The following is a 23,307-nucleotide window of genomic DNA, read 5'->3' as shown; positions in this document are numbered from 1 at the left end:
AAAGACAGAGCACGGGAAATGAGTCAGAATCATAGTTTGTATGGGACCGTATCGCTTGCAGAAAACGGTTCCGAACAGAGACATCACTGCGGAGACGCAGTGGGTGACCAGAAAAATATCTCCCACGGTCTTGGTGCTGGAGCCGAATCTTTCAACAATGTAATAGGCCACCCAGGAATCGATGATGATGGCTTTGCAGAGGACATCGACGAAAAAGAGCATGATGATCTGCATGATTGTTCCGAAGCGAGGAGAGTGAATAAGCTCTAGCGTTGTTGTTGAGGCCGGTTTTTGTTCGTCTATCTCGAATTCAGAATCTGAATTTTTCGGGGTTTCTTCAGCATCCCTCACCAGCTCGACCTTATCGTCCAGCAAGCTGGTCAGGAAAAATAGAAGCAGATATATGAGTCCATCTGCGAAAAACACACATTTGAAAGCCGCGAGTTCGGACCAGCCAAGTCTGTCTTGCAGGAACCATATAAGAAGGCCGTACACACCGCTTCCAATAGCCGACGAGAGGTTTCCCGTGAATGCATACCACGTGAAGAAATCCGACCTTTCAGAAGATTGCGCTTTCTGTGCAATAATCGCCTGCTCACACGGACGATAGATCGACACTTCAACTCCTCCGACCGAAATTATTCCGGCGAAGACAGTGAACCACAAAAGAGGCTTGAACGTTGTCAATTGGAAAACAAAGCTTGTTATCATCATCGCCAGATAGCAATGCCGCATCAACCTCCGCCTGCCGTAGGCATCCATAACCAGTCCCAAACATGAAGTTTTTATCAGATCTCCTAACGTTCCGACAGATATGAAGATGCCGATAGAGCTGGCAGCGAAACCGCAATCTCGCAAGAAAAGGGTCAGTATGACGCTCATTCCTCCGTATGTGAACGACCGGAGGAATTTGAGCAAGAAGATAAGCTTGGAGTTGGTCTCAGCATAAACAATTGTCCAGATTCCTATCTCCCCAAGAAAATCATCTAATCTCATTTTGCACAAAATTTCAAAATAAGATTTGGTTAATATGATGCGCCCATAATAAATTACGTATTTTGACGCCACAGTTACTTCCCTTATATTAGTCACAAACCTGCTCCTTTCTCGTTGCTGCTGACCGAGATCCGGTCGACCAGTTCGCGCTGTTTCTCCTCGACGTACTTCTTGGTATCACGCTTGGTGAGGTACACCTCAACTGCAGGTAAGACCAACATCAGCGCAGCCGCAACCGTAGAGACGATCAGCCCCAAGCGAAACTCCGGTGCATGACTTGTTGGATAGAAGACGATATTAGTCCAAATGTTCATAGCCTGGGAAACGGCGTCGGAGTAGCCGATCACAAATGCTCTCTCACGACTGTCGTGGCGACACACTCTGTTGATCCACCCAGACACGATGGCCTGGTTGACGGAGTCAAGGCCGATAGCCAGCATGCACACCCATTTCCAGCCCCATGCGATATTCCAAGCTGCCAAGGACGCATATGCAATGATGAAGCAGATTTGCGTAAATGCCAAGAACGGATAAATAGGGAAAGAGTCCGACAGTCCTGCGAGGAAAAATTGTGCAACCACACCCACGACAGCCTGCAGCGTCGGGTAGTTGTTGATTTGCGAGACAGTGAACCTGTTATGGACTTTGGCCTCGTATTTCAGCCACAGCGGCATCACAGTGCCGTCTGGGAGCGCCACAATATTGAGGAGCACCCAGAAAGTAGCAAAGAAGTGAACTGGCCAGTGGAAAACGGTCTTCTTGATGATCTTGAAATCGTACTGTCGAGCGCCGTCAATTCCAGACCTCACCTGTCGCTCAACCGCGATCTCGTACTCGTCCTTTGTCATCCACCAGATTGGCTTCGTATCTTTTTGGGACTTGGCCTGCAGCGGGCCAGGGAACATGAACAGTCCAAAGATTGCAACAGGCACCGTAAAGATTCCGTCAATGATGAAGCCCCATTTCCAGCCAGCAAGGCCCCCCGTACCACTCAAATTCTCGTAGGCCGCACTTTGCAGGTAACCGGAGAACATGCCTCCCAAACTGGACGACACAGAAAACACCATCACGCGACGGAACACCTCATCCCTGGTGAACCAGCTTCCAATAATGTAGACAGATGAGGGAAAGGCAATTCCTTCGCAAAATCCAATCAAAAATCTGAGGCAGAAAATGTGTTGCGGTTTAGTAGCAGCAGCACCACAGAAAGTCAGCACGCCCCAAATGAGCTCGAACGACGGCAGCAAAAACCGAGACCACTTCTGAGTCACCAACAGAGTACCCACCGCCATGGAGACAATGTAGCCGGCAGAATACAAAGACTTGGCGTACGACAGATCGTTGCCGTAAAATTTGATGTCTTCCTCCATTCCGCTGACATAGGCATTGGTAATATTAGCCTTGTCCAGGGCTTTGGTGAAATAGGAGACACAGATATAGATGAGCAAGCAAAGGTCGAGCTTGACTAAAAACTTGCGTTCCTTAGGAGAGTAGACGTGTCGAGGGTACCAATAAAACAGTCTTATAAAAGCGTCGTACCAGTGCTTCACTCTAACTTGTTCTTCATCGCGGACAAGTTCCTCGATTTCCACATGGTTGTCGCCTGTCTTCGGCTTGTGAATGTCAGCAGCGGTATCAGACATGGTTGAAAACAGAAACCTAAGCTCGACCCATTTATAAAAATTTGCTTTGGAAGCCACAGTTTTTTGATGTACCTTAGCGTCCGGCGTCAACAAAAAAAGAAAGGTTTTGCGCCGTTCCACTGTGACATAATCTGCACAGTTTTGCCAAGATAACGAGATTCTGAGAGAAGCTGACGTAATCGACCCGAGAAAAATCCGTGCGCGCGCGTCGTAATTTATCGTGCAATTTTCCGACCTTCAAATCGAAACTCAACTTTTTCTATGGACTCTTCGCTTATAGTGGGCCTTGCCGTGGCTTCTCTATATCTTATTTCAGGCGGGAGGTGGACGCTTGTCCTGCTTGCTGCAGTGGCGTACTTTTGGCAGTCCCAAAGCAGAGCGTCTGGTACAAGAAAAGCCCCATCCAAGTCCTGCAAATGTGGAGGAGGATGCTGCGCAACGAAAACCAAGCACGCCTCGCCAGATACCTCATGCGCAGACGAGATCGACTTCACATACTCTTTCAAGTAGGGCATGGAGCCTGAAATTATGGCGATACCTAACTATGCGCGAAAAGAATCACATGTATATTCCTTAGTTTCCGATGACCGAGGCATTTGCCGAAGTCTTTACAGGAAGACCCGAATCAAGAGTTTTTAATGCATTCAAGTCACTCGCTTAAAAAGCTTCCATTTTCGAGTATGTAATCACGACATGAAGAGGACTTTCGAGTCACGATACTGCGTCTCTCCTTTATATGCTAGTGCGCTATTTTGTAGCGCTTCAAACCCAACACCAGTAAGATAGCTCTGGTCGAGTTTCCGCGGTGATTCGCTTGACCTAGAGTTCATCGTGAGTCACAGGGTCTCCTTTGATGATGTTCTCTATTTCCTGGTCGTACTTGGTCCACTCTGGAATCTGCCGTCTAGCCCTCTCGAGCTTCGGCTCTTTGGTCAACGGATTATTGCATAGATCAATTGTTTTCGCTTTCTTCAAACTCTCATCGTCACACCACGTCTCGCACCACAACCACTCCTGAGGAAGCGAGTAGATAGGGATGGTGTGTTGCAAATTGTTAGGAAGGTCCTGATCGAGATTGCTCAGGGAGTGCGGATCGGCAGAAAGAGACTGGTAGTGTTGTCTCAACCTGTCTCCCGCTGCAATCTGACGGAATCTTTTAAGATCAACCACATACAGAGCACTGATATGGTATTTCAGATTGTCTCCCAGCAGGGTCTTCCAGTAGCCCTGTTTCCAGAACCGGAAGCCTTCCATCTCTTTGCGCGAGTCGCACATTGGAGTAAAACCATAAACGGCGCCCTTCAAATCCAAATCCACAAGCTCCTTCATGTCAGTTCTCACAATTTGGTCGGAGTCAACGAAGATGACTTTCTCTAAGTCTTGCGGGAACAAAACATCCAAAAACAGGATCTTATATCCCCATATTGTGCGCTGTTTTTCTCTCTGACCGCGGAGCCACGTTGGCCACTTATAGGTGACCAGTTCGTAATCAAATCCATAATGCTTCGCGAGTAAAGGCAGGTGCTTTTTCAGCTTGGGAGACATGTAGTTTTCGATCAGCCAAAACTTGACACTGTGCTTTGTGTGAGCCATCACAGATGCTGTCATAATCCCTAGGAAGCGCTCGTAGAGATGTCCGCTGGCAACAGTGAAAATGTTTATCTCGGCCTGCTTGGGTTTGAAAAAAGAGCTCAAATAATTCGAGACTCCCGACACAAGGTTATTGGACGCCTTCTTTCTCGAAACAACAGGGTACAGCATGGCACCTGTCAGGTCTAGTATGGCAACTTTCTCCGGACGGCGGGGTAGTATCTTGGTCTTGAACTCGGTGTCAATTGCGTCAATCTCGAACTCCACATCCGGTACAATCTTCTTCGTGCTCAGCGTCCACAAACCAGGGTTGGCCTTCAGTTGAAAGTACCCTAAATTTGCCATCACGTTTGTGTCTGACACAGACACGCCATCTGCACCCAGAAGCTGGAATCCCAACCCAAGAGGAGCAATGGCATCAACTCCTTCACGAGCATGGCCCTGTACCAGGATCGACTTCAGCTCGTAGACGGCATCGACTGACCCGGAAATATCCAGTTTGATGTTATCGAGATCAGTGTTAGCTTCCTTGATTGAGACGATCCACGAAGGGATCACGTCAACATCTGCTGTGAATAGTGTCTTCTCGGGAACGTCGTCGAAAAAAGCAGAATAATCACGCTTTTCAGTCCCGTCTTCCTCAAACTGGACAGAGGTTGGGAAAACGCCACGATAAAGACGCTTGATTGTAAGCTCTTCTTTTTCTGAAGGTTTGATCCATATTCTGGAGCGAACAAAGTCGAACCTCTCAAACACTTCGCTTAGCGCTAAGATGGACTGTGCTTGCTCGTTGAGTGGATCAATAACTAAGTCAGCGTCGATATATCCGGTGCCCTGTTCAATGAAAGGATCCGCTTTGGAAAAGTCGTATCTGGGGAGCAAACCAGATATAATGAAGTCGCCGTCGTCATAATAGAAGGAGGATGTGACAACCCAAGACTTATACTCAAAGTTTTGGGTATCCTGATCTAGTAGATTCAGTCGCATGCTTTTTTCTCGTTTCAGCAAGATTTGAAGATCATCTGCACTGACTGGCTTTCTATCCTCTAAGTCTATCAGCCGTCCGTTTAGAATCAGGTAAATTTCGTCATCGTCAGTGAAATCATCAATACCAAAACATTTGGAAACCGTTGACAGTATTGACTCGTCAGTTGGCTTAGGTGCGAACTCTCCGTCCAAAAATACAAGAGCGCTCTTCGCGTCGTCCAATAGCTTAGTAAGTGTTTCTGCTTCTGGTGAATTCGAAACATCAATAATACGCAAGTCGATTCCACTTTTCAGCGCTTCAGCAGCTTGCGTCCTGAATTTCCTTGATGAAAGCTTACCAACGACATTGAGTACTATTTTGTCCTCTCCTCCGAATCTTTTCAGTAATTTGTAGGTCTCGTATGTCGGTGCAGGAATGTAAGAGGATCGCAGTCTGTCTAGGGTCTCTGGAATCAAGTAAGGATCACGCCTTGCCAGGGCTCCTTGTCGAAGGTAGTCTTTTAGGGTGACTTTTCTTGGTATTTTTCTCTGTCTTAGTTCAGAGTTGAGGAAAAGAATATCAGCCGTGATTTGCTCGCTCATAGCATACTGCCAGTTTTGGCTGAACTCTATGAATATGCCGTTGATTATAACATACGGTTGCGATCGTAGGGCAAATTGGTCCTTGAAAGAATCCAAGTCACGGAGCAGCTCGTCTTTATCTGAAACGTCGACTTGCTTGAGTGCGTCGATGCCCACACCCGGAGAGTTGATCACTTCGTGCACCAAAATCAAGTACCTCAGGGCGTCTGTTGGTCCGGAAGTTTCAAAGATTTTCACTAGTTGCTCAGTGACTATCTGGTCCTCCTCAGTTCTCGCTAGCGGAACAATGCCCACTCTCTGAGGTATCAAATTTTTCAGGATAGCATTGATCATCATTAATGAGTATTGAAGTTGCAATGGGTCAGTAGGATTGATGGCAAACACTACATCATGGACATTTTCTCTCGCAGGAGGAATTTTTCTTCCGCTCCATTCTGACTTGTAAGCCAGTCGAGGATTTTGGAGATCTGCATATTCTGGGTCATTTTCAAGATCGTTGAAAAATATGATTCCCGGGTGATCCATCGTTTGGTACCGGGGCAAATGGGCCGCAGCCACCACCGATTCATTTGCGAATCTGTATAACATATTCTTGGCTTCATTTTTATCCACGTTCACCGAGGACAGGTTATCAATTATGAGCTTCTCCTGCTTGAGTCTTCTCAGTATCTCAAACACGCTAAGAAACTTCTCACTTGCAGGGACTCCATTAATATACATGCCTGTCGGAACATTTGGAGAGTCCATGGTTTTTTCCTCAGGCTCATTTTGGAGAGAGATATAAGACGCGTACTTTGGAAAATCAAGCATGATCTTTCTAAACAGCCCCAAACCTGACCCCTTTTTGGTGATATAGCTCACTAACTTTCCAACAAGCCCTTTCATCTGATATTGAGACAGTTTCTTAATATCATCCATGTGTCGATCAACGAAATCATCCACAGGATCCGCGGCCTCTTGATCCGTCTCGAACTTGAGCTTCGACCGCTGTTCTTCGGTGAATCCCCTGTCATCGATAGCAATGTAGTCCGTTCTTTTCAGCGTCAGGTCAACTCCGAAACCTGCTAGAACTTCTTTCTTGGTTTCGTCTCTTCGTGTATATCTCCAAGCGAAGCCAAGTCTGCCAGAAGAAGCAAATTCATATAGATTGGCAAAGAAATGGCGGAACTTTGCAGATTCGTAATCACCATAAAGTACGAACACATTATCCGTGTTGCCAATGACTCGGTCAAATGCCGTTAATGGCTCCACATGACCCTCGGATGCTGTTTTCAATGCAAACACGTCGTCGGGCTTACAGTACACGTTGTTCTCCTGCTTGAGCCACGCGTCATCGCATTCTGACGAGTGTTCCTCCTGAAAATGAGCCACAATTCGAGGCGAATGCGTTCTCAGAGCCAGGTCTGCCTCGACAAATCCCAGATCGTCAGCATTCACCAAAGAACACGCGTACTTGAAATAGTCCTCATCCGACAAAGTTGTGTCCTCCAGTTCGACTTCCTCCTCTTTGTACACAATGCCAATAAGCTTGAGAGCTAAAGGAAGATACAGGCTCTCGTTGTGCGCGCTGAACGTCTCGAGAACATTCAGCTTGAATGGAGTCTGGTCCCACGAACCTACCATCTGGAGATTGACATACTCCGCCAATGTCAATACCCAAAAGTTCAGACTAAAGACGATACCAAGTGCTCTCATGGTAAAACGGTAGCCGGTCTCAATGGAGTTTGCCGCCTTGATTAATGGTGGGCAGTATCACCTATTAAAAATTCTTGGCCTAAAATAAATTAGTGAGTCAATTTGATCCTCACCGCGCTGATGTGGACATGTGCAAGACGAGGCTATTCAAATGTGGCCAATGGGGTGGCCTCTGTGAATGCTTTGAAGTCCCCTACAATACGAGAACTTCAGCAGCTGGCAGGAACAGACTCACAGCACTCTTTCCCTACACCTCGTCAATTGAAAGCACATCTCGACAAATACATTATCGGACAAGATCATTGTAAAAAAGTTCTTTCAGTTGCAGTGTTTAACCACTACATCCGGATCCAGGATGCTTCAAAGGAAAGTTCTGCTACATTGCTGGGAGCACCTGTGCTACACAAGAAGTCCGATACCGGCGTGGAGCTTGAGAAGTCAAACATTCTCCTGTTTGGCCCTACTGGCTCAGGCAAGACACTGGCAGCTACCACTATGGCCCGGGTGCTTCAGGTTCCGATGGTTATACAAGACTGCACGTCGCTGACGCAGGCCGGTTACGTGGGCGAGGATGTGGAGAGCTGCATTCTGAAGCTCCTGGCCAAAGCTGATTATGATGTCAATCTTTGCCAACGGGGCATTGTTGTTCTAGACGAGCTGGACAAGCTTGCCAAGCCTCAGCTTTATGCTGGCACGAAGGATATAGGCGGCGAGGGGGTTCAGCAGGCGCTCCTGAAACTGGTTGAAGGAACCAGTGTCTCGGTCCAGGCGAAGAAAAGCAACCACATGGAAAACGCTGGACTGGGAGGTAGCACGACAGAGTACACGGTGGACACCTCTACGATTTTATTTATTGGGATGGGGGCCTTCACTGGACTGGACAAAATCATCAAGAAACGGCTGGGCCGTAAAAAACAGTCCGACGTCCTATCGAGAGCCCAACCTTCAGATCTGGAGCAGTTTGGCTTGATCCCAGAGCTTGTAGGACGTATGCCCGTTTTCTCGTCTTTGAAACAGCTTGAGGTGGAGGACCTAGAGAGAATTTTGGTGGAGCCGCAGAACTCGATCGTCCGCCAGTACGAGTACTCCTTCGCGAAGAGTGGAGTCAGGTTGGCCTTCACCAGATCTGCCATACGGAAAATCGCAGAGACAGCTCTCAGAAATGGTACAGGAGCACGGGGTTTGCGCGGCGTTTTGGAGAAAGTGCTGCTAGCAGCGAACTACGAATGTCCTGGGAGCGGGATCAGCTTTGTGCTTATAGATGAGGAGGTCATGGAGATGGACGAAATAAGGCCGAAGTATTTTGCACGCGGGGATATCTTTCGGTTTTTGGAACAAGTTGGAAAAGAGGACGAACACTTGCGCGGAATGCTAAGTGACGAGTATGGCATAGCAAAGTTCGAGTCAGTAAAAAATTAGATAATCGGGAAAAAAACATATATATTTTATACCCATGTCACTTGATGAGACCACGCTCCGGACCAAGGAGGCGGTCCATAAGATACTCGAGGCCAAGCTGAACGGGACGAAAGCCTCAAAAGACAAGTCGCCAACTTTCGTGAAGTACACTCCAACGTCCGTGTTCGATGAAGGTGAGAACAAGCAACGAATAATCAAAATCAAAGACAAGGAGGTCGACCCCACATTGCCGCCAAACCTGCGCATTCGCAAGACTCCGCAAGGCTCCGATGAAGCCCCTGTACCAGTAATGCACGAAGAAACGACGGTGAAGCTTACGAAGGAGGACCAACGCAAGTGGTATATACCGCCTGCCGTGTCGAACTGGAAAAATACTAAAGGGTTTACAATAGACATTGATAAGCGTCTAGCGGCTGTGGGTGAGACTCATTCCACCGAAATGAGCGACAAGTTCGGTGACCTGAGTGATGCTTTGAAGGATGCAAGTGAACAAGCAAAGAAAGAGCTGAAGCTTCGTGCCAAGCTGAAGAACCAGCTTGAACAACAGAAAGTGCTGGAGAACCAGGAAAAGCTACGTGCGGTGGCGCAGGAGGCACGTTCTGGTAAACGTAGTAAGTGGACAGACGATGAGCCTGAAGAGGTTAGCAAGATAGCCAGCAAGCGGGAGCAAGCTCGAGCAGAGAGAAGAAGGCGCGCCGAACTGGAGTTGCGGAGATCAAAAATGGGCACAGAAACGAAGGTCAAAGTGCTGGCCTCAGAAGAGGGCCGAGAGATTAGCGAGCGCGTTGCCCTGGGTGTGGCTTCTAGACAACAAGAGGCTACTAATCCTGAAGGCCTATATGATGCAAGGCTTTATCTGAAGGGGGCAGCCAGCAATGTTCGTCACAGTGACGACCAGCTATATGATAGGCCACTATTCGAAGCTCAAGATGCCATCAACGATATTTTCAGAGCGCGCAGCGGAGCCGAGTTTCAGGGTGATTTAGATAGGCCTGCGCTTGGCCATCAAAAGGGCCAATCCAACGTTGGGCCTATAGAATTCGAAAGGGATGTCTCTGCCCAGGATACGGAGAACGAACACGGTCTGAAAAAACAACGGGTTGAGTAGGTATAAATCGTAATGAAAAAAAATAATTTCGATAAATATTGTAAGGTCTAGGTTGGTGCATGTGGTATCAACTAGAACCTACACAAGCACACATTGCATATGGCTTGATTGGAGCTGTTTCTGTGATATTTTCTCTGGTCTCCCTCGTGTTCAAGGAACAACTGTTCATCGGAGAAGCTATTGTCGGGACGTTCTTTGGCTGTATCGTGGGTCCCCGAGTCTTGAACTGGTTTGACCCGTCGCGCTGGACCAGTAAAGTGGATGATCTCACGTTTGAACTCTCTAGGCTGATATTGGTCATTCAGTTGTTTGCTACTGGGGCAGAGCTTCCTCCCAAATATGTGTGGAAACATGTACGATCGCTCAATTTGGTCCTCTTTGGGGCCATGATTTACGGCTGGCTGGTACTTTCGCTCTTTGTGTGGCTGATTTTCCGGAGCGTCGGCCTCAACTTCAGCGACTCTTTACTGGTGGGATCCACGTTTGTTGCAACTGATCCTGTCCTAGCAGCAGCCATAGTTGGCAAGAGCAAATTCGCTGAAAGAATCCGTGCAGACATAAGAAACTTGATCCAAGCCGAGTCGGGGTCGAATGACGGTCTAGCGTTCCCCTTCGTGACACTTTCGATGAACCTCATTCTCAACAGGCCGGACAACATCCACGCGGGCAAAATAGTAAAGGACTGGATTCTCGTGGGCATTTTGTATCAATGCGCGTTTGGAGTGCTATTTGGGGTCGTTATTGGCAGCTTGGGCAGATATTCTTATCTTTTCTCTCGCAAGCAACATTGGATAGACAACGAGTCCTCGCTGGTGTTCTATGTTGGCCTGTCACTAATCATTACCGGAATGGCGTCGATCTTGGGCTGCGACGACTTGCTAGCTTCTTTTTCTGCTGGGTGCGCCTATAGCTGGGGTGGACAAATAGACTTCGAACTACAACCCAGCGGCGAGGAACATACAGACTCCGAGCCCTTGCGCTTTTCCAGCATTGTTGATCTGCTTCTCAATACTGCATACTTCGTTTTCGTGGGCTCAATTCTTCCATGGAACGAGTACTCTCCATATGCAGGTAGACTGGTGGCGCTGGGCGTTGTTTTCGTGTTTCTTTCCAGAATCCCGGCCATGCTTCTTCTGCAGCACATTACCCCAGATATCCGGGACTGGAAGGACGCGCTCTTCATTGGCCATTTTGGGCCCCGTGGGGTCGGCTCTATTTTCTGCTGCCTTTTGGCCAAGCACCTACTGGAAACCCGTTCTCCGGACCCTTCTTCGCACGAGACTCTCCTCAAAGTTCTGTGGCCAATAACCACGTTTATTGTTGTGGTTTCCGTTGTCGTCCATGGCTTTTCCATCTGCTGCTTCACCGTCTACTCAACAGCAGTGAAAGTCCGGATTGAACGGCAAACCACTGCAGAGTCTATGGACTCTGTCGACCCTGCTGACAAGCCTAAGTCCTCTACTCGCCGACGGATGTCGAAGCTGCGGGTTGTGCAACCAGACGCTGACGACCCCGGCTTCCCCAAATATGCTTACGTCAGCCGTTCCAAGGTGACCCTGGTGAACCGTCATGGCGATGTGGTCAGGGAGTTTGAGAACAAACACGGCTCTGTCAGCCCGACGTCACAGTTTGTGGCTTTCAAGGAGGGTAACCACATAATCATCGAGAGCAACGGCTCCGAAATCAAACGCTATGACCTGGAGTCGGTAGCCTGAATATATACACCTGAGACCGTTGAAAATAAGATCTGTAATTCTCCGTAGTGAGAATATGCGTGTGATTATTGTAGGTGGGGGAGTAGCGGGTCTCAAGGCCGCCTTGGATTTGCACTCTCAGGGAGTTGAGTTTGTGCTTTTGGAGGCCCGTGCCCGTCTGGGAGGCCGTATTCTGACGGACAGGACTGGCCTGACGGCTTACGATCTGGGAGCTTCGTGGGCCCATGATACTTTGACAAACGAGCTGTTTGACGAGATGGTAGCTGACGGTGGCTACGACCTGTACTATGATGACATGGAGCCCTACCTGGTGGGAGAGCATCTTTCCAACGATGATTTTCAGAGACTGAAAATCGAGCAGGTTGCAAACGAGATCACGAAATTCGTTGAGCTGAGAGAGTTCAGCAGCCTCGATGTTGAGGACCAAAGTCTGCGAGACGTGGTGAAGGAGTACATTTGCAAGCAGGGGAAGCTTCTGACGTCTGAGCAGGCTGACTATGCCCCTCAGTTTGTTCGACACCTGGAGCTATGGCACGGTATAGGATGGGAGGAGATGAGCTCGAAATACGCGCTCGTTGACAATGTTGGACGCAACTGTCTGATTAGGTCGGGCTATGATCGATTAGTTCAGAACATGGTAGACAAGCTCCCGAAAGAGTGCCTGAAAACTGAGCAGGTGGTAACTCGGGTCGAAAACTCAACAACTGTCGTCGTGCAGACGGCTGACGGGAACATCTATAAGGGAGACTACTTGATCTGCACCATCCCACAGAGCCTATTGCAACTGGCAACTCCTCACACAGGCGCGGTTGAGTGGGTGCCGCCATTGCCCAGCAGGATCACGAGGCCGCTTGGAAGCATGGGCTACGGAAAGCTGGGGAAGGTGGTTCTAGAGTTTGAGACTCCTTTTTGGTCGCGCCTGCAGTACGATCGGTTTCTTGGCATTTCCAGCCCCACCAGTGCATCGAAGGTGAGCGTGTGGAGCCACCCTGTGCTCATTCTCAACATGTTCTACATCAGCAAGGTGCCGTCTCTGGTGTGCTTCATCCAAGGAAGAGTCACCGACCATCTAGAACACAACTCGCATCTTGCATGGGAGTATTTCCGGCCGCTTTTGCGAAAGCTCGGTCCGGCGCCTTTGGCCCCCACCAACGTGATCGTCACAAGCTGGACCGTGGACCCCTTTGCTCGCGGGTCTTATGCTGCGTGTCGTCCTGGAGACGATCCGGCAGACCTCATTATAAATCTTGAAAGAGGGCTCGGAAACGTGCGGTTTGCAGGCGAACACACTATACTAGATGGCGCAGGAGCAGTGCATGGCGCGTGGATGAGCGGCAAACGTGAAGCAAAATATATACTGGAAAATCTATGAATCATTTATAGACTCGTTTTGGAACCTCCCGTGTTTGAAACAGTTGGTGCAATTACATGCGTCGTCGGGACAGCAGCAGTCGAGGTCCAGTTCGCTGATGTCTAGACTATTCAGGAAGCTGAGAGCGGCTTCCTGTAGGCCCACCTTCTGGCCGTTCACGATCCCGTGCTTTTCGCAGTTGTAGCAGCCGCAATCGTCGGCTGCACAACAGCACTCCTCGTCGAAGCTGCCGACGCTGCAGCTGGCCGGCTCCGACTGCACCTCCACCTCGCCGCACGTGACTCTGGGTGGGTCCGGCAACACGCCTTGACTGTGTACCTGACAGAAGTGGCAGGTGCAGGCATCCGGCTCGCATAAGCAGGACCCTGGCACCGTACAGGATTCTGTCAAAAACATGTCGTATGTCACGGGCTCCTGCTCGGGCTGCAATTTCGCTCTTTTCGACCGGCACTTACCGCGCCCGTGGCTTCTGGTCGATATCAGATCCAGGCCTGCCTGCTTACTGGGCACTTCTATCACGGGATCCAGCAGTTTCAACGACTTCCTGGAAACGTTGAACACCTGTCGCTTGTTGGCTTTCAGCACAATGACGGAGTTCTCTGGGTTGCGGGATTGTGGACACCCGCTGTGCTCACGGCTGTCATGCGGCGAGTCGGGAGGTAGAAGCAGTTCTCCCATAATGGCTATTCTCTTCGAGGAGTCCGTGGCAGGGCGCCCACGCGACCTCACCAGCACTAAGGGGCGTTTTATGTGCTGGCACTGCGACGATCGGTGGCCCCGGATGCACTGTTCGCACGCGTACTTGTCCCCGTCCACCAAAATCATGCCAGTTATGTAATTTTCATTGCAACAGGAAATTTGCTCGTCGTATATATCCGGGCTGTGCGATTTTCTAGTTTCCAGCTAAATATTCGATGGCACCCAAGATCTCCACGGCACAGCGACGTTTGCTGAAGGAATTCCAAGAGCTCTTGAAATCTCCGACCGACGGCATTGTGGCAGGGCCAATCACGGAAGATAACCTCTTCAGATGGCGCTGTATCTTGGAGGGTCCTCCGGGTACAGTCTACGAGAACGGAGTGTTCGAAGCAGAAATGGACTTTCCAGCAGATTACCCACTGTCGCCACCCAAGATGAAGTTTACGTCCGAGATCCTTCATCCGAACATTTACAAAGACGGCACCGTGTGCATCAGCATCCTGCATCCGCCGGGAGACGACCCTCTGCAGTACGAATCGGCAGACGAGAGGTGGGGCCCTTTGCAGAGCGTGGAGAAGATCCTCCTCAGTGTGTGCTCGATGCTGGCCGAACCCAACCCAAACTCGCCTGCTAACATCGACGCTGCAAAGCTTTGGCGCGAGAACCGCGACAAGTTTGATGAGATTGTGCGGGCCCAGGTGCTTAAGTCTCTCGACTAAAACCGACCCGTCGACGTAGACGACTCGAAATTTATATTATTTTGCTTAATCCGTTATCGATTATGTCCGCCCAACGAAAACTTGCGCACCACTCAGAGGAGCGCATTGACCGATTGCGGTCGGTGATCCTCAAATCTATCTTCATTGGCGGCATGTACGGAGCGCTGATCTCTGTTCCATCGGAATTGCTCCTGAGGTGGAGGTCTCCATTCTATAGAGCTTTCGGATTGCGGATCCGCATTTTCTACCACACGATTTGGATCGCCGCTGCGGCATCTTTCCGCACCGAGCGTGCTGTGCTCGAGTTTGAGAACGTGGTGCGTCGCGAAGAAGAATTCCGGCGACAGCAGCTCATAGAGGACAGCGTGATGAGTGGCAGCTATACGCAAGAGCAAGAAGGCGTGCGGTTACCTAGAACGTGAATATGTTGACTTACATGTAATTAAGGTCGACAGGCAGCTGCAAGTCGTCGAACAGCCCCTCGTAGTCCTCGAAGATATTCGTTTTCATGATCGAGTCGTTCCAGATATGGAGCTCGGACGACGGCATTGTCGCGTCGATCGACCTTTGAAATTTTTGGAAGAGCGAGTCCTCCGTCTCGTTTGCCGGCCAGAACAGTGCATACTCTGCAACGGCTACAAAAGGCGGCGATTTCGTGAATTCTGAAAGTTGGCGGCTGATGTATTCGAGCTGTTGGGTGGTTATGGATGCAAGCAGGTTCGGGGCGGTTTCCAGAGCCGGGTTCTTGAGATTAAACACTGGCTCTCCTTTATTTTCCAAGATTCGCATCAGATAGCTGTACGTCTCGTACAGCCGGTAACACAGGTAGTCCTGGTCCCCCATAATAGCCAGCAGCTTCACGCAGTTGCGCATGATTGCCACCACTGTCTGCAACAGGTCGGTGACTAGCGGTTGCTTTTCGTTTTTAGCTTGCATCAAGAGTAAGCGCACACCAAGGTATACCAGAAATTGTATGCTTTTGTAAATGCAGGTAGCCATCGGGTGAATGAGGTACATTATGTGTGCGGCAAAGTCGATTTTCAATCTGTTGAAAGACTTTAACGTGAGATCCAGGTTACGCAAAAAGACTGTAACGGTAGCCTGCAAAGTGACAGAATAATCGGTACCTTTTCTGTTGCGCTCAAAATGAAGCATCAGATAGCAGTTGATCATGAAAATAAGAGTGTTCATGAGGAGTTCGTTCTTTACGTTCGAAATTGTTGAGATAAGTGGCATGTAAGGATCCTGAAAATAGCCGCTATACTGGAAAAGACCTCGTTGCGTGTCCAAGATGTTGACTGCCGATAGTAGGTCGACCACACGTGGCTTCTCGCGCACCTGATGGATTTGCACAAGGAATTTTTGTAAAAAGGGAAAAACGATCTTCATTTTGTTTATGCGGTCGCTGATGATATCCGAGTCGCTTGCTGTAGCTGGTCCATGATCGCTGTTTTCCAGTAGAAGAATCGGCATCCTGCCGTACAAAATCGAGTGTTCCATGTCCAATTCTAACAATGTCCACCAGAGTCGTTGCCAGAGAAGTTGCAACCGTGGGTTGTGTGGATGGTAAAACCTGCTGCCCGTCCTGTCCCCCAAAGGGAACCTGAGAGGTCTGTTGAGGCCCATTCCGAGAGCGATTTGACAAATGAGACCAGTTATATTGTAGCCGTCCGTGCCATCACCTCCGTCCCCGTCCTCTTGACATGACATCTGGTAGAATCGCAGGAGCATTAGGGCCTGTAACGACTCGATGCCTGTTTTGCGCAAAAAATTGGACTCGAACAGCGCGAAGTTGACCATGTTGATGACGTCTGCATTTATTGGCTGCTGAACGAGAGCCAGCTCATCTTCGCTCAGCGGCGCACCTACCTGCTGTTTCAGATACAAAGACTGGTAGGAGAAGCGCATCACAAGCAGCAACACTGCCGTGACAAGATAGTCTGATTTCTGGCCAAAATGCAGCACACAGCGACCTTTTTCCTCCTCCACAAGTCGATTGACATTGGCCAAAAACTCTTCTTCCATGAGCACGGGGAAAAACGGATGGATTGCACGCAAGTAGTAGTTTACATGGCGTAAAATCGTCGCCTTGACAGGCAACGCAGCCTCCATCTGCGACTTGAGTGACAATTTCTCACCCTCTTCCAGAATAAATCGTTTCTGGCCATTCTTGCGCATCCTCACCTGCCGCTGCAAATCGTTCGGGCTCTCGGTTTTGGACATCGCCAGCATCTCAGCCTTGATGTGCTCCCGGTAGCGACGCAAATCGTCAAATAGCTGGCAGACGAACGGGTCCCCTCGCCAAACTTTATTCCGCTGAAAAGAGCCTCCGCAGATAAACCGATTTTTTTTAGCCATGTGTAGGGCTGAATTAGGGTTCGGGTCGGCCTGAATAAAGCTGACCGTCTCCTGCGACTCGGGCATGATGGTAAACAGCCGAGCCTCCATGGACGCAAGCTTCATTCGCAAATCGCCTATCTCGGAGATCAGAGACGCGTGCTCCGACATAGTAGTCTGCGGGGCTCGAGGCAGCTGATCGAGGACAGAAGTCTCCGAAAAATTGGATTTAAAGTTTAGAACACTAACCGTCACACCATTCGATGGCGCCGCGGGAGATTCAGAAACTCCTGAAGGTGCCCAAGCCTCAGGGCCGTCGTACTCGCATTTCAAATTGGAAATTGTGCACCTATTACATATGGGCCGGACTCTATTGCACTTCACCTTCCTTCGACGACAACTCAAACACGAGTACGGAATTCGCCGCCTTTTCTTGACAGGCTTCTCGCCCTCCATGGTGTTGCTGGCGTGCAGTAGGATGTACGAAGACCGCTGTGTCGAGTCCCAAAAAGGAATTCACCGAGCAGTAATACCGACTTATTAAACCTTGGAGATTATATTTATGGGCCTAACTCCTCCAGATATCATGATTATGTAACGCTTAGCCAAATTATTCATTTAATAATCTGAATTTTTCCGTCTGATGGCAGTGCAGCCTAACCACGCAATTCCGGGGTTTCCATCTCCCACCGTACCGCTGCATGTATTTCTGGCGGCCCCTCCCTACCTTCGTCGAAAATAATCACCCAGTTGACGGCTACAGATCTTGCTGACATCATCGACCAACGATTGAGAGCTCTACTTCACCGCTCTCGTTCTGATTGGTGCCAACGGCTCCCAGAAGCTGCGCATGCATCGGCAGAGTGTACACCCTTACACCATCGTGTGGAGAACCTGGGGAAAGTTAGCCCCATGACCTGAAAAACAAGAAAAAAAATACTCTGGTATAGTTTTGAGTTTCGTCCCAGTTCAATCTGATTGTTAGTGAGGTCTATTTTGGCCCACCTATAACTTTTGCACAGACTACAAGCAATGGATTCCATGGAGACGCATTCGCAAGCAGAAGGTCCCCGTGAGTCTCCCCACATAGCCGGCCTCGACGATTCTAGGAGTCCTAGTGCTTCTGAACCTGTCCAGGCAGCCATTCCGGACTCCCGCAAAGATGGCTCGTCGTCTTCCGCCTCATCCATGGCGACCTCCCTCGCAGGAGGCTCGACGGTGAGGGAAGAAGTCCAGGAGCAGGAGTACAAGACTCAAGGGCAAGGTTCTCCCAATTCAGAAATACCTCCGCGCAAACGGTCGAAGGTTTCGCGTGCGTGTGACGAATGCCGCCGCAAGAAAATACGTTGCGATGCTTTACTTGACCATACCAACACCCATGTGACTAAGATGTGCTCAAATTGCGAAAAGACTGGAGACGTGTGTTTGTTCACTCGAGTGCCCATGAAACGAGGTCCTTCGAAGGGTTATACAAAATCCAATGGAGATAACAGCAGCCAGTCGGCAGGAAAAGCCTCGCCAAGACCGCGTATCCCGTCCCACGGCAGCTACCCGCAGCTTCAAGGAATAGGCCAACAACAGCTTTCTCCAGGTCAGCAGCATGCTCCGTTATTCTCGCCAAACTCAAGCTCTGGAAGCGGAACGCCCGCTTATCAAGCATCGCAAAGTCCGCAGGTGATCTTGCCTCCTCTCAACACCCATATTTTGCCACCTTTGCGTGGCAGATCCTCTTCTCTAACCTCGGCAGGTCAGACAACACGCCAGCAGCCTATGTTCTGGAAAGTACCCTACGAAATGCCAGCATTTGAAGGCAGGAGAGACTCTATTGACTCCATCTCGTCCTCAATCAGTGGCTCCTTTCCTCTTTCCAACCGGCCATCCATTCAAGGACATTCGCCTAAATTGGCTCCTAGTTTTGCTCTGGATAATCTCCCCACATCAGATTCCGAAGACGAGTTCCTAAACAACAACTCCTCCCGCCTCGCAAGGCCAAGTTTCCAAGTGCCTCTTGTTTCAACTCGCTCTAAGGAGGGTACCGTGAGCCCTGTACCTTCTCATAGTAGTTTGCAGAGTCTGAACCAAAACTTCTCTCGACTTGCAATCCCTGCCCCCCAGTTCAAAACAGCCCACCTTTTGAAGTCGATTGATCAGAATTTGGACGTTTACTTCACCAAGTTCCATGCACAGTACCCGATTTTGATGGAAAAGCGGCAAATACAGGATAGCCTCGAGCAACTTCAAACAGACGAATATGCCACTGTTCTAGAACTATTCAACTACTCACTACAAGTCCTCAATTCTGTGGATGCAAATTTTGACTTCAATGTTATCGTTTCGAGCTTCCAGCAGATATCCCTGATTTATGCATCCAAATCCTTCATCAACAACAATGTTCATGCCAAAACATTGTTTCTCCTTACATTTGTGCTACTCAATTATACCGTGATTTTATCGGGTCACGAATACTCAATAGGGTTTACCATCTCGTTTTCGATATTCAATGACTGGAAGATTTATAAGGAGCCATCATCCTCGCCCCTTTTCCGTGCGTTCATGCATTTAGTGGTGCTGGACAATATATTCGCCTTGTCGTTTGGAACACCGAGAAACACAAGTCTGGCGTTCAGCAAATCTTATCTTCACGAATATGCAAATAGTTTGAAATCCTCGGAATCAGAGTCATTGGAATACGTGACCGTTGGACTAAATCTTCTGCTTCTACCTCCCACAGATCCTACAAGCAGCGTACCGAAGCAGTCCAAGTTGTATCTCCTGAACGACAAATACAAATTCTTAGGCATTCTGGAAGCGGAAACTAATATATGTTATCTGATTCAGAATTTTAGCTCCTCACTGGACAGTCTACGAAATACAGATGCAGATGATTTTGTTTTCGATCTACAACTGGAATTCTCAAAGCTCTGCAAAAGACTTATCTACCTGATTGACGAACAGGTGGACGATCTTGAGCTTTTGAAAATTCAACCGCTTCTGCCCTTATATGTGTTGAAATGCTACAAAATTCTTCTCTCCTTGAAGTCGCTCATTTCCTCTCTCATCAGTTTCAACATTACCATCAACAACGACGATTTCAAAGATAGACTTGCAAAACTAATAGACACGATAGATGCAAATATCGAGAGACTTCGTCGCCTCCGCTCCTCCATCCCCTTCTTAAAGGTATTAATTTCAACGTTGAAGATTAGGACAGCAGAAACGCTATCTCTCCCTGCCACGACCGAGAAACTTTCCCTCCTGCAGAACTGGTGTCGTCAGTCAAGTTCTCTACTGCATTCTACCCTCGCCAAAGATTACTTCGAAGGATGGTATTCATAAAAAAAAAAAAAGAACATTCATAGCTCATCACTAAATAAACAGTTTACCATTGCTGGCCCTTGGTTTTCACGCCGCTGCTATCAAATCCCTGAGCGTGACGGTTGCCACTCCATTCATCGTTTGTGTACTCGTCACCCATCTTGTTCCTCACCCTATCGTTCATTTGGTTGTCGTATTCGTCGGAAAAATTACGATCTCCACCACTACCGGTGTAGTTTTCGTCGTAATCCTGTTGGCTTCCAAAGCCTTGGCCTCCACGGCCGCTCTGGCCCCCTTGGGAGCGATACTGGTCGTACTGGCTACCGCTGCCGCCATATTGGTCGCTACTGCGCTGACCACCTTGGCCTTGGCCGTAGTAGGCACCGCCGCCACGTCCAGATCTTTGGAAGTCGTCGTTATCATCACCTTGTTGGTCTTGGTGATGGTTGCCTGAAAGCTTGTCGGAAAGTTTGTTCATGATATTAGACATTTTTGGGTATGCATTAAACAAGAAAGACCCGAAGTATTTATATAGTTTTGGCAATTGCTCGTTGCCCAAGCAAGCAAGTGTAGGCGGCAGGTCATCTGGGGAAATTTCTCTTTTATCCACCGAACTTGCTATACTCGTGCGCCAACGCCGGCAATCAGCATGTTGCCATTGCTATGCTTCCATGCATACCACACCTAGCACCGCATTTTTAGTTTAATTCACCTTACGTAGAAAATGCGACTTTCCGCACGTAATCTTGTACCGGCACTACATGATAAAGCCCCAACCGTTTAAGCTTCGCCCGCCTCGGGGTATTGTTTTTGACATGGACGGCACACTGACACGCCCACAAACGCAAATGTTCACCGATATGCGGCGTGCTTTGCAAATTGAGCACGTGAAGATCGATATTCTGGACCATTTGGCGACACTCCCCGATAAGGAGAAACAGCTCGCCGAAGAAAAGCTGGCGCAAATCGAAGAGTCCTACATGCTCAAGACCGAGCCCACGGTAGGCGTCGTGGAGCTTTTCCAATTTTTGTCGCGCAAGAATATCAAATACACCGTTTGCACGAGAAACCTGATGAGGCCCGTGCTTCACCTGCTGGAAACGCATCTAAAAGGCGTCGAGTTTTGCCAGCCAGTTGTTACTCGAAGTTTCAGGCCCGCCAAGCCCGCTGCAGAGCCGCTGCTCCACATAGCAGCCGCATGGGGGTTCGAGCCCAAGGACATGGTCATGGTTGGTGACTCACGTGACGACGTGCTAGCTGGCCTGGCAGCCGGGTTCACCACCATTTTGCTACGCCACGAGGATAATGCAAAAGTTGCGGATGACTTCCCGCAGATAGATTACGTGATTCACGATTTCCACGAGCTGGTAGAGTTATTAGACTAGAGAAACATGCCACTATCTCAGCATAATATTATTGGTGTGCGTAATATACTTGACGCCTTTGTATGGCTTGACGTTGGTGGAACCTCCGCTTATGATTTTCATTGAGTCGACTTTAATCAAGCTGGGCACCGATCCTTTGTTGGAATACGACACTGTCACGTAGTCGGGTCTTAACGCAGACGAATCTCCGCCTGATCTGAGTAATTGACCTCTGAAGGTGCAGTTGATCCCCGTAGGCAGGCTTTTGTCGAGAATCCACTCTTGCACGCCATTCCTAGATTGCAGGTCTCCATGCGTAATGCGCAGTCCTCTGACAGTGTGACCTTTCGGCACGAGAATCTCAACTTTCAGGTCCTCTATGAACTTCACAGTCTTGAGCAACTTGGTTTGCAGTTTGATCTCAAACTCATTTCTCTCGACCCCCAGTCCCCCCACAAGCTCCACGTCCACGGGCCCCATGTAGTTCCAGACGTTTACTGGCGTTTCCGTCTCCAGCAAGTTAATTTTGTACTTCATCAGCATGAATTTGTCGTCAGGAGGTATGAATTGCACCACCCCCGGACTCTTCGACCATATCTCTGTGTCAACACAACGATGAAATGATGGGACTCCTAGATCGTGTTTGTTGAGATTAAGCACCAGCTGAACAGTTGGGACTCCCGAGAGAGAGCTGTTGAAGTAGACGGTGCCGTCCATGGCGGCCATCACGGGTCTGCTTTTTTTCGCGCTCAACCCGAGGTTGTAGTACGTCGAGGCACCGTAAGCAGGCTTGGGAGATTTGGATGCAGGCACAATCCAGCTTATGCGCTCGACAAGGTCTACCAGCATCTCATTCTGTGTATGTTTGACGTTGACTTTCCGCCATGGAATCTCGTTGCCCGATTTCTCGAATATGCATGAAGCGGGAAGAACACCTTTTTGGAACTGGCTGGATGCAAGGGAAGATGCCGAAGACGACGCGTGCAGCAAGCTGGATCCTTGTGCCAACGAGTTGATCGAATGGGATGCGGTGCCTTGGATCTGCTTTGTTGTCGAAATGATTTTATTGAGAATGCTGTTGGAAGGAAGGAGCTCTTGAAGCTGGTTGAGGTCGGTGAGATACGGAAACGAGGCATCCACCATTTCTTGTAAAATTAGAAGCAGGTTGTGTGCGTTCAACTCGACTTTAGCCGGAGTCAGAACTGCGCCATTCAGGAAAGACTTCACGACAGTGCCAAAGTCTGCAAGAAACTGTAGATACTGTAGGTCATTAGCTGTTCGCGAGATGGTAACAGTCTCTTTCTGTTCCTGGGCGTCGTCACCCTCGTCCTCGTCATCGTCATCGTCATCGTCGCTCACAACTTCTGTATACTCTGGGAACGTTTCGCCCGCCACAATAAGGTACACGGCATCTATCTTTGTCCACGCGACACGCCAATTAGCGTCAATATCGAGTACAGGGTCCAAGTGGTCGAAGACAGAATTGGATGAGCCAGGATCCTCAAATTCGCCTTTGAGCATGCTGTTCAAGCGATCCTTTACATACTGGAATGTGGGAGCCGGGGAATTAACAATGTGCTCAAATATGGGCAGATTTCTACCGTCAGCAATAAACAAACAATCTATCAGGCCCATTGATGATAATACATTAATTCATTAAAAAATTGACAGTTTATCTAAATGCATATACGAGATTTTATCAGGAGGCAGTGATATATCTACAGTTCGCCATACATGCGCTACAGCCAATACGTCCTGGCAAGAGG

The 23,307-nt window shown here is 49.0% G+C and overlaps 16 protein-coding genes across 16 annotated transcripts; 9 read left to right on the top strand and 7 right to left on the bottom strand.

Annotated features, from left to right (window-relative positions):
* Positions 1-18: 18 nt before the first annotated feature.
* On the top strand, positions 19-990 carry KL911_004404 (uncharacterized protein; the record flags this gene model as incomplete). Its single annotated transcript, XM_043199692.1, has 2 exons — positions 19-238; positions 821-990. 2 exons carry the CDS (start codon positions 19-21, stop codon positions 988-990), a joined length of 390 nt encoding a protein of 129 aa, XP_043052896.1.
* Positions 991-1,088: 98 nt separating this feature from the next.
* On the bottom strand, positions 1,089-2,639 carry KL911_004403 (uncharacterized protein; the record flags this gene model as incomplete). The annotated part of the gene is made up of 1 exon (XM_043199691.1): positions 1,089-2,639. The coding sequence occupies one exon, from the start codon at positions 2,637-2,639 to the stop codon at positions 1,089-1,091; it is 1,551 nt and encodes a 516-aa protein (XP_043052895.1).
* Positions 2,640-2,854: 215 nt separating this feature from the next.
* Positions 2,855-3,154, bottom strand: KL911_004402 (uncharacterized protein; the record flags this gene model as incomplete). Its single annotated transcript, XM_043199690.1, has 1 exon — positions 2,855-3,154. The coding sequence occupies one exon, from the start codon at positions 3,152-3,154 to the stop codon at positions 2,855-2,857; it is 300 nt and encodes a 99-aa protein (XP_043052894.1).
* A 304-nt stretch (positions 3,155-3,458) lies between these two features.
* On the bottom strand, positions 3,459-7,493 carry KL911_004401 (uncharacterized protein; the record flags this gene model as incomplete). The annotated part of the gene is made up of 1 exon (XM_043199689.1): positions 3,459-7,493. One exon carries the CDS (start codon positions 7,491-7,493, stop codon positions 3,459-3,461), a length of 4,035 nt encoding a protein of 1,344 aa, XP_043052893.1.
* A 120-nt stretch (positions 7,494-7,613) lies between these two features.
* Positions 7,614-8,912, top strand: KL911_004400 (uncharacterized protein; the record flags this gene model as incomplete). The annotated part of the gene is made up of 1 exon (XM_043199688.1): positions 7,614-8,912. One exon carries the CDS (start codon positions 7,614-7,616, stop codon positions 8,910-8,912), a length of 1,299 nt encoding a protein of 432 aa, XP_043052892.1.
* A 34-nt stretch (positions 8,913-8,946) lies between these two features.
* Positions 8,947-10,020, top strand: KL911_004399 (uncharacterized protein; the record flags this gene model as incomplete). Its single annotated transcript, XM_043199685.1, has 1 exon — positions 8,947-10,020. One exon carries the CDS (start codon positions 8,947-8,949, stop codon positions 10,018-10,020), a length of 1,074 nt encoding a protein of 357 aa, XP_043052891.1.
* Positions 10,021-10,079: 59 nt separating this feature from the next.
* Positions 10,080-11,735, top strand: KL911_004398 (uncharacterized protein; the record flags this gene model as incomplete). The annotated part of the gene is made up of 1 exon (XM_043199684.1): positions 10,080-11,735. One exon carries the CDS (start codon positions 10,080-10,082, stop codon positions 11,733-11,735), a length of 1,656 nt encoding a protein of 551 aa, XP_043052890.1.
* A 55-nt stretch (positions 11,736-11,790) lies between these two features.
* KL911_004397 (uncharacterized protein) lies at positions 11,791-13,107 on the top strand (the record flags this gene model as incomplete). Its single annotated transcript, XM_043199683.1, has 1 exon — positions 11,791-13,107. One exon carries the CDS (start codon positions 11,791-11,793, stop codon positions 13,105-13,107), a length of 1,317 nt encoding a protein of 438 aa, XP_043052889.1.
* Positions 13,108-13,213: 106 nt separating this feature from the next.
* KL911_004396 (uncharacterized protein) lies at positions 13,214-13,932 on the bottom strand (the record flags this gene model as incomplete). Its single annotated transcript, XM_043199682.1, has 2 exons — positions 13,214-13,425; positions 13,485-13,932. The coding sequence occupies 2 exons, from the start codon at positions 13,930-13,932 to the stop codon at positions 13,214-13,216; spliced, it is 660 nt and encodes a 219-aa protein (XP_043052888.1).
* An 89-nt stretch (positions 13,933-14,021) lies between these two features.
* KL911_004395 (uncharacterized protein) lies at positions 14,022-14,525 on the top strand (the record flags this gene model as incomplete). The annotated part of the gene is made up of 1 exon (XM_043199681.1): positions 14,022-14,525. One exon carries the CDS (start codon positions 14,022-14,024, stop codon positions 14,523-14,525), a length of 504 nt encoding a protein of 167 aa, XP_043052887.1.
* Positions 14,526-14,587: 62 nt separating this feature from the next.
* KL911_004394 (uncharacterized protein) lies at positions 14,588-14,947 on the top strand (the record flags this gene model as incomplete). Its single annotated transcript, XM_043199680.1, has 1 exon — positions 14,588-14,947. The coding sequence occupies one exon, from the start codon at positions 14,588-14,590 to the stop codon at positions 14,945-14,947; it is 360 nt and encodes a 119-aa protein (XP_043052886.1).
* A 10-nt stretch (positions 14,948-14,957) lies between these two features.
* On the bottom strand, positions 14,958-17,318 carry KL911_004393 (uncharacterized protein; the record flags this gene model as incomplete). Its single annotated transcript, XM_043199679.1, has 1 exon — positions 14,958-17,318. The coding sequence occupies one exon, from the start codon at positions 17,316-17,318 to the stop codon at positions 14,958-14,960; it is 2,361 nt and encodes a 786-aa protein (XP_043052885.1).
* A 576-nt stretch (positions 17,319-17,894) lies between these two features.
* KL911_004392 (uncharacterized protein) lies at positions 17,895-20,198 on the top strand (the record flags this gene model as incomplete). The annotated part of the gene is made up of 1 exon (XM_043199678.1): positions 17,895-20,198. One exon carries the CDS (start codon positions 17,895-17,897, stop codon positions 20,196-20,198), a length of 2,304 nt encoding a protein of 767 aa, XP_043052884.1.
* A 43-nt stretch (positions 20,199-20,241) lies between these two features.
* Positions 20,242-20,667, bottom strand: KL911_004391 (uncharacterized protein; the record flags this gene model as incomplete). The annotated part of the gene is made up of 1 exon (XM_043199677.1): positions 20,242-20,667. One exon carries the CDS (start codon positions 20,665-20,667, stop codon positions 20,242-20,244), a length of 426 nt encoding a protein of 141 aa, XP_043052883.1.
* Positions 20,668-20,938: 271 nt separating this feature from the next.
* On the top strand, positions 20,939-21,562 carry KL911_004390 (uncharacterized protein; the record flags this gene model as incomplete). The annotated part of the gene is made up of 1 exon (XM_043199676.1): positions 20,939-21,562. One exon carries the CDS (start codon positions 20,939-20,941, stop codon positions 21,560-21,562), a length of 624 nt encoding a protein of 207 aa, XP_043052882.1.
* Positions 21,563-21,574: 12 nt separating this feature from the next.
* Positions 21,575-23,176, bottom strand: KL911_004389 (uncharacterized protein; the record flags this gene model as incomplete). The annotated part of the gene is made up of 1 exon (XM_043199674.1): positions 21,575-23,176. The coding sequence occupies one exon, from the start codon at positions 23,174-23,176 to the stop codon at positions 21,575-21,577; it is 1,602 nt and encodes a 533-aa protein (XP_043052881.1).
* Positions 23,177-23,307: the final 131 nt, after the last annotated feature.

This window comes from Ogataea haglerorum (genome assembly GCF_019207285.1).
Source record: "Ogataea haglerorum isolate 81-453-3 chromosome Unknown 81-453-3_NODE_13_length_241470_cov_96.230587, whole genome shotgun sequence".
Taxonomy (NCBI): Eukaryota; Fungi; Ascomycota; class Pichiomycetes; order Pichiales; family Pichiaceae; genus Ogataea; species Ogataea haglerorum.
The sequence above is the reverse complement of the archived record's forward strand: the minus strand, read 5'-3'. Positions and strand labels throughout refer to the sequence as shown.